General features: G+C 39.1%; 1 protein-coding gene across 1 annotated transcript in view; it reads right to left on the minus strand.

Annotated features, from left to right (window-relative positions):
• The window catches only part of lhfpl6 (LHFPL tetraspan subfamily member 6), a 61,083-nt gene extending 52,155 nt beyond the window's left edge, over positions 1-8,928 (minus strand). Inside the window, exons 1-2 of the mRNA XM_067433693.1 lie at positions 8,688-8,928; positions 6,494-7,002 (exon numbers count right to left, since the gene is read on the minus strand). Coding sequence (XP_067289794.1) covers positions 6,494-6,878 — 385 coding nt within the window. The 5' untranslated portion in view covers positions 6,879-7,002; positions 8,688-8,928. The remainder of the gene's footprint in view (positions 1-6,493; positions 7,003-8,687) is intronic.
• Positions 8,929-9,556: the final 628 nt, after the last annotated feature.

Genomic DNA, 9,556 nt, shown 5'->3' on the forward strand with positions numbered 1-9,556 from the left:
ACCAGTCTCTGTTGTCCCGTTTCCACCATAACAGCACTGGGTTTTTAGGCCTGACCCCGGATCTGAGTAACACAAAAACTACCCAAACACTGGGTTGTCACGTCTGACCCCGGATCTGAGTAACACAAAAACTACCCAAACACTGGGTTGTTACGTCTGACCCAGGATCTGAGTAACACAAAAACTACCCAAACACTGGGTTGTTACGTCTGACTCAGGATCTGAGTAACACAAAAACTGCCCAAACACTGGGTTGTTACGTCTGACCCCGGATCTGAGTAACACAAAAACTACCCAAACACTGGGTTGTTACGTCTGACTCAGGATCTGAGTAACACAAAAACTGCCCAAACACTGGGTTGTTACGTCTGACCCAGGATCTGAGTAACACATAAACTACCCAAACACTGGGTTGTCACGTCTGACCCCGGATCTGAGTAACACAAAAACTGCCCAAACACTGGGTTGTCACGTCTGACCCCGGATCTGAGTAACACAAAAACTACCCAAACACTGGGTTGTTACGTCTGACCCAGGATCTGAGTAACACAAAAACTACCCAAACACTGGGTTGTTACGTCTGACTCAGGATCTGAGTAACACAAAAACTGCCCAAACACTGGGTTGTTACGTCTGACCCCGGATCTGAGTAACACAAAAACTACCCAAACACTGGGTTGTTACGTCTGACTCAGGATCTGAGTAACACAAAAACTGCCCAAACACTGGGTTGTTACGTCTGACCCAGGATCTGAGTAACACATAAACTACCCAAACACTGGGTTGTCACGTCTGACCCCGGATCTGAGTAACACAAAAACTGCCCAAACACTGGGTTGTCACGTCTGACTCAGGATCTGAGTAACACAAAAACTACCCAAACACTGGGTTGTTACATCTGACCCAGGATCTAAGTAACACAAAAACTACCCAAACACTGGGTTGTTACGTCTGACCCAGGATCTGAGTAACACATAAACTACCCAAACACTGGGTTGTTACGTCTGACCCAGGATCTGAGTAACACAAAAACTACCCAAACACTGGGTTGTTACGTCTGACCCAGGATCTGAGTAACACATAAACTACCCAAACACTGGGTTGTTACGTCTGACCCAGGATCTGAGTAACACATAAACTACCCAAACACTGGGTTGTTACGTCTGACCCAGGATCTGAGTAACACAAAAACTACCCAAACACTGGGTTGTTACGTCTGACCCAGGATCTGAGTAACACCAAAACTACCCAAACACTGGGTTGTTACGTCTGACCCAGGATCTGAGTAACACAAAAACTGCCCAAACACTGGGTTGTTACGTCTGACTCGGGATCTGAGTAACACAAAAACTACCCAAACACTGGGTTGTTACGTCTGACCCAGGATCTGAGTAACACAAAAACTACCAAAATCCTGAAAAAATAACCCCCCCAAAAATGACCCAAAAGGCTCAATCCAGGATTTGGGTATAAAAAATAACCCAAGATGTTTTAGAGAGAACCTTCATTCAGCACGAATATTAATAAATAGCATTACCACCCAAAAAAGGGGCAAACTGAAGATGTGCCGCACCAGTATGGCATCTGGCATCCGTCCCAGAGTTAGCAAGTCTCTATCGCCTTTACAGTATCAAGTGATGATAAAAACAAAGCCAAGCCACAGCCTTCTAGGACAAGGAAAAACTGCAAACAGGAAATATTTAGTTGCCCATGAATAAAACATCATAAAGCAAGCAGGTGTACGTATCAAAGTGTGTGTGGAAAGTAAAGAGAGCACGAAGGAGAAGAGGATATGAAAGAGAGAGCAGTCGCCTACGGTCCCTCATAGAGAGGTCACGTATTATCAACCTTCATTATTTCCCATCGCACTGAAATGGAGCAAAGTCACTGCTCTGAGGCAAGTCAAAAGAAGAGCAGGTGATGTAAGTCATGAGCCTGCTTCCCTCATATACGGCTCATTACAGGGCCAATCGCTTCATAAGCAGCTCAGTTACTGCCTCACAAATATAAAGAGCTCGTAAAAAGGACCAATTTATTCTGTCTGTGTGTGAGCAAGCCACATCCACTTTGACCATTAAAAGCCTATTTGCCCTGGACTAGTTCTCCCCAAGGAAGTCAGGTAAATTTGTGCTTCACAGACGTTTGAACAAATTTGTTTTTCCCTCATATAACCTCTGTATAAATTACTGAGCAATTTAAGTTTTTCTGGCTAACTCCTCTGAGAAATCGAATACCGTCTGGAGAGGAATATGAATGTGTGCGATTACGGTTTATTATTTATTCTTCACCTCATTTACTTTGACCTTTGGTGAATGCCGTAACTAAAGCTTAAATTTCTCGTTTCACTGCCTGATGCACCTTCATGATGAATTTAGACCTTTCGGCTGACTTCTGTTTGCCATCTGGGTAAAATAACAGCTGGCGGTTCAAGTACTGCTGGTATTGCATGCGAAATAAATGAAAAGCAATACAGAAGCTCCAATCACAAACTGATCTGAAAGGGCACAGCAGTAAAAGCATCAGGTACGACTTCCTTCCCTTAAAGCAGGGGTCTCAAACTCAGATTATATTTTGTGGCCCCCTACTTGACATCAAAGTTTAGTGTGAGTGTGGCCCGCGCGTTGCTCTGAAAACCATTTTTGGCGGAGTCGTTGCATGTGCCGCGCTTTATGCCTCACTTTGTGTGTGTGTGTGTTTGAGAGAGTTAGCTCGGCCCTCTTTCATGCAGTATAATTGGTTGACACCGCATGATTGACATGTTCAGACAGTCGAAATGATTGTGGTTTAACGGCGCTCAAATGGCCAATCAAATCAAAGTAGGCGGGATTTACATTCTCTTTTGGCTCGCGCACATGCTCCTGCAGTCTTCACCATAGACAGTAAAAGAAATGGACACAGCGACCCCATTGACGTCTACGGCGAAATAATGAAGTCAACCTAGGGGCACTCACTTCCTGATGGCTGAGCGAACTGCGCAGGCTCAGACTGAGCTTGACGACGTAGATGTGACGTGAGCCTCCTGTCTGACAGCTGTGAGTCTTCTAGTAGATGTGGAAAGCGAAATCTGAATCACGTTGTTTAAATATTTTCTCCCGTTGCTTTTGGCTCACTATGGGCTTCTCCCCATTCTTCCCCCTTGACTTTATCAGACTAGTCTCCAGGACATGTCTCCACGTCCCCCCGACTGCCTCATAGACAGCTAAAGATTGCCTGCGAGCGTCTCCTCAGGTCTATACGGTAATTTCTCAACTGTGCGACAGGGTCGCGTTGGTTATGACGCAATCGTTAGCCTATTTTTACAAAAACAGCTTCTGCGGGGCGATAGTGTAAGATACAAGGTAATGGAGCCTTTTATACATTGTCGTGTTTCTTTAGAAATAAACAATGGACAAATGGAGTCTTTAAACGTCTCAGATGTAAAGTTATTCACTGTCAAAGTGACTCAAAAATGAATGGGAGTCAATGGGATGCTAACAGCAGGTGATGGCTTGGTTAGCAATGGCAGCCCCTAGGGGTGGAACGCTTTCCGAGCGCTAGATTACCCCCTTGGTCTTCACAGACGAGCGTGTCAATCTATCGCGTAATGCCATTGCGGAGAGAGACTATTCTTTCCGGTAAAATCACAAAACTAAATTGCACACACACAAAAGCACACAAAATGCAACAAAATGCTCTTAATATACAATCACGGATGAACATTTAATTAAGAAAACTATATGAGCGGATTAAAACTCTGAACATTTGAGACTATTTACTAAAAGTCTACTATTAGACCACTGAGGAACTCAAATATAAGCAGCGGATGTGCGTATTTATTCACTCATGCGAAAAACCTCGGGACAAATAATATATCCCTTAGGAAAGGAAAATATATTTACCAATATATTTTCTTGAAATATATTGTAAATATATGGAATAATATATTGATGGTATTATAAAATATATTATATATTCATGCAATATATTGCAAAGTATACAAATGATTGCCGCTTTCAATATATTGGAAAATATAAATATTAAATCCCATATATGTGAATATATTGCATGATATTTTCAAATATATTGCAATATATTTTTGTTTCGTAAGGGATTTGACGACAATTAATGCAAATATTGTTTGCAAATGGTCCCAAATTTATTATTTCCCAACTAGAATTAGATCTAGAATTTCGTTCACTGATCTGTTTGACCTGGTTATGGCCTTGCTTTGAAATAGTCTATTATTTTAAATAAAAATAAATACATTTATTATTTCAGTATTACATAATGATTTAATTTCTATTGGCCATATTTATTAGTACACAATTACCATCACACACCTGTTGGTAATAGAAAGGTGCGAAGGATGAAGGATAACAAAATCTCAAAAATATATTGGCAATATTTAAACAAAAACACGAGTAAGCAAGAGAAGCCATGTTCATGTTCAGAAGAAACATTAATGTTGAAGAACTGTTAATAATAAAGATTGAGAAGATTGGATCAGTTGTACTTTCTTTTTTTTTTGTGGAAAATTTGATGCGGCCCAGCCTGACCCAGAGTCTACCTCCAGCGTCCCCCAGGTCATTTGAGTTTGAGACCCCTGCCTTAAAGGGACAGTGCAACAGATAAATGTAAATTCTGTCATTGTTTAATGTTTACTCACCCTCATGTCGGCTCAAACCTGTATGACTTTTAAAGAATGCTTCTTTCATAAAATGAAAGTCTATGGACATGATTGTATGGACAAAAGAAATACATAATTCAAAATATCTTCTCTTGTGCTCGTCAAACAGGTTTTGGAAAGACATAAAGGTAAGTAAATGATGATATGAATGTTTCATTTTTGAATGAACTATGCTTTTAATTATAAACATAATGTTTACAGCAAATTTTCCCAAATATCCCCTCATGAAATCATAAGACATTCTGTGTTAAGAACTGTAACTCGATCGTCGTTTAGAAAACCAATCCCGTCTGAACAGCACTAAAGACATGAAAGGAAACTCTTGTTTGCTTTTCACCATTTGTTGGGTTTCCAAACAAACTCAGAACTGATTTTCACCAGGATGTAAGTTTGGTGTCTTTGCCCAAATCAGCAAGAGGTCACAGGCTCCTCTCTTCACAGGATGACGCGAATCGTAGCAACCGAATGTCAAAAACAAGCACACCGAGTTTCGCTAAGAGGATGCGGTCGTCGTCATGTGCTCCCGCTGAGGAGTCGTTAAGTACTTGCGTCTAGGAAGACGGCAAACGAGAGTGTGTTTGCAAAGTTGCAATGTTTCAACTGTCTATCCACTGACAGAAACATTCATCCGTCATTCTGACAACCCATCTATGCATCCATCCAACCAACACAACATTATATTATATTATATTATATTTTTAGTGCTCTTAAAATTAGTGTGTTAACACATGCAATACATTTTTTCAGTGTAACACGTTAAAAATATTTAACGCAATAAACACAGAATCCATTTTTTCTGTCATCCTTTGGCTAGCATTACATTGTATGATCATGCTCTTATTCATGCAAATGCTTTTAAGCCATTTAAGACAGAAAACTCACTGACTAAGAATGTCCTGACCAAGACACACACACAAACACACACAACGCTCAGAAAGACAGAAGAGAACTCGCTGACTGTGAATGTCCTGACTATGACACACACACACTTGCGATTAATTCGTTTTTTTAATCTATTGACAGCACAAATTATCATATTATATTACCAAATGTTGTTATTTTTTATAACATTTTAATTTAATACAATTTTAGTTATACACAGAATGATAAACTCAAAAAATCACTATCATCATGGTCAGTACTCTACCACTCAAAACTATGAAAGTTGTTCATTCAATTATTCATCTAGCGGCCCATCATCTCTTCATCATAGACTGTACAAAAATATGGGCGTAGTGTCCGTGACGTCACCCATAGGATTCCAATAAGCCGTTCTGAAGCGGAAAGTAGAGACGAGCTGGGTGTCGCCATTTTAGCAGCGTGTCATGGCGTGTCACTCCCGGATTACAGAAAATGGGCAAAAAGGCGGGATGTGGGTGGAGCTTAGTTGACGCAATGACTATTGACGGCAGATCAATGGCTATCCACTTGTAACCACGCCCTTAATTATGCAGAACTTTAAGGCTTTATATAATGTAAACTAATGAGTTATAAAAAAATTCACCCCCTCACAGATCTCATGAAGGTAAAAATTAGCCGTATAGACCAAAACCACAATTTGTACCAGGCTGTAAACATGTTTTTTTCTGCTGTAAAGTTGGGAATTTTAACATGAGCTCAGTGAGATTCTGCTCCTTCTGGAGCCGCTCTAGTGGCCAGTTGAGGAATTGCAGTTTGCATTACTTCCGTATTGGCTTCAAGAGAGATCGCGGGAGGTTGCCGCTTGCTCTCCACACATCCAGCCAACTACACATACATTCATCCAACCATTTATCCATTTACCGCATCCATTAAATCTTCAATCAAAGACCGGTTAATTGCACTCACCTCCGACAAACTGTATCCCTCCGGCCACTCGTCCGATGGTGCGAGAGATTAGATCCGTAACGCAGCATCCCATCATTGCTGTGAGAGCCACCAGGAGCAGAAGTCCACAGCCTGTCCCCGTCACCACCGTGCAGATCCTCCACTCCAGACTCGGGATGCCCTGGAAGGAGGCATAGCGCCCACATTGCTCCAACATAACCGTCCCACCACGGGCCTCATCCCGTACGGGGTAGGAACAGCGGCGGAATGTCCCGAACGAAACTGGCTTACCCATCTGCGACCCAAGCAGCCAGTATGGCATGAAAAAGCCTACGCAAGATGTGGCGGCACAAAGGAAGGACAACAGGGCCCATACCACACCTGCACATGTGAGACTGGATGCCATCTCGCTCAGCTCAAACTAAGCGCTTTCATACAGATGCAGAAGACACTGATTGTGGGTCGTGTGCATGCAGAGCTCCTAAGCCCACTGGCCCAGATCCTCCCGATGTCTTCCTGCTCGGTTACACCTGGGGAAATAGTCAAAAGTGTGGGAATGTCAAGAAAACATCATAAATCTGAGGTGACAACTAAACTCAAATCAACATCAAATTGCATAAAAGTTCCTGAAATGCGTTCGCTTTAAACATGGATAAACATTAGACACAAAACAACACATTTATAATGATATATACGTGTTATATTACCGTGGAAGTAAATTACAAAAAACATAAATACTTGTAAAGTACACTGTACAACAGCTGAGGGAAAAATCATGGAAATGCAATCATGGATATTTTCTTTTTCAATTGGAGCAAATGGGAAAATAAAAGGTAATTTAACAAATAATAGGTAAATAAAAATATAGGTAACACTTTACTTACAGCCTTTGTATATAATGCATTTTAAAAGTATTTTCAATGCATCAATTGTGCCTTGTAATGCACCGTATAATGCATTGTGTGATCTCATTATTAATTGTAACTACATTTATTATACACTTTAAGAAGGCATAATCCATTAAAACACAACAAACAACCAATTTCAGATGTAAAAAGGAATATGTGAATATTATAATGCATTTTAACTTTGGTTATAATAACTTATGACAATATATAATGCATTATACAGCACATAAAGCACATACCAAAATATATTTTCTATCATCCTCGTTCACCATTATAGATGTTTACCCAACTATGACGACTTCTCCTTCTGAGAACCCTAGAAATTATATATTTTTGATAAACTTTTACAGTCACAGATGATTTCTACTCATTACTAAAATTTCTGGGGTAGAAGAAGCCAATGATCAGACTTATTAAATGCATTAGTGTGCAAAATAAGACAAAAATACAATATCAATATACAGGTAATAAAATATTGTTAAGACCCTGGATTATGATTTTTATTTTAGTGCAGTCAAAACGATCAATTGCGATTAATTGCATCTAAAATTATGAATAAAAGTTTGTGTTTACATAATATATATGTGTGTACTGTGTATAACTATTATGTATAGGCCAACATAAATACACACACATTCATGTATATATTTAAGGGACATTTTTTTATATTTATATATAAAATATGTTTTAATATATATATATATATATATATATATATATATATATATATATATATATATATATATATATATATATATATATATATATATTTCTAAAATATATAACTGAATGTGTGTATTTATATATACATAATAATTATACACAGTACACACACACACACACACACAGATATATGTCAATACAAACTTTTATTTTGAATGCGATTAATCGGTTTGAGAGCACTCATTTAAATAGAATAAAGAGGGTGTTTACACTTTACATTTTCACATCTAATAATATTTATATAGCTATACATTAGTTATACATATAGTGTAACATGATGTAGGCTAGCTACATATATACACAGCATTATACATTTTAAGATATAAAGAGACTAAATGGGATATTTGTCATTTTAAAATATAATGTCACACCACAGAGCCTTTTAAAATAGTAAAGCGCCTAATATATACACTTTCCTAATGCATTCATACATTTTAGCCTAAAAAGTTAATTGACACATTTAGTCATCTATCCCTGACCATATGAAATGTAAACATAAAGGAAACATTATGTCCAGCTGTCATGAAGAACCAGAGTCCAAAAGTGAGTCAGAAACTGATTGAAGCATGCGATAGATATCTTACATGTCTGTGTCGTTCACTGTTTCCGATTGCACTTGTTTTCAAAAACTAAAGAGAATAAAAGACGACAGATGCTGTCTGTTCGCTTCTCTCCGGTCCTGGCTCCAGCGTCCCTGAAGTCTTTAACTCTGGCGTCAACAGTCCACTAACTGCCCGAGCACATGCACGTCTCTGCCCGGGACTAGAGTGTGTTAAAACGGATTGGGAAAGCGCAAGCAAAGGCATTCATCTCCAGATCCTCCGCCCAGGGGCTGGTCTGACCACATGCGCTGTTTCCCGAGACTCCGCCTGGCTGCCAAACGCGCGCTCTCTCTAATCAAAGCACTTCAGTTATTGTCATTTTACTTCTCAGCAGAAAACATATTTGGCTACAAATGATTTTTATTTGTTTGTTTGTTTTTGTTTTACGATACATGATTTAGGTACATTGATAATCATTCATTTCACAATACAAATTAAACATAAATATAATCAATAAATTGTTAAATTAGCTATATGACGATTTTATCTATAAAATGAACGGACAACGATACAAATTACAGTTAAGCCTGTAAAAAATCGGACATTTTGAATCACTTGAAGCAGTGCACAAATCTGGGCCGATAAATTCGTTCACAAATCGGACTGAAGTGCTTTTTTGCCGTCCTAATTCTCCATCCCAAATGCTGCTATAGCTCTTCACGTGTTTGCAATTTAAATAGAAGGATGCATTTAAAAGTCAATAGCCAAACGTATCATTACAAAAGTTTACAATGCTGTTGCATTGCCTATAATATTAAATCAATATTTTTTCGTCGTTAGATACTGATAATTATTCACCCCAACCCCTTTAGGCTATCTAAAGCGCTAACCATCGCTCGCACATCCGTCAT

Source organism: Pseudorasbora parva, chromosome 23 (assembly GCF_024679245.1).
Source record: "Pseudorasbora parva isolate DD20220531a chromosome 23, ASM2467924v1, whole genome shotgun sequence".
Classification (NCBI taxonomy): domain Eukaryota; kingdom Metazoa; phylum Chordata; class Actinopteri; order Cypriniformes; family Gobionidae; genus Pseudorasbora; species Pseudorasbora parva.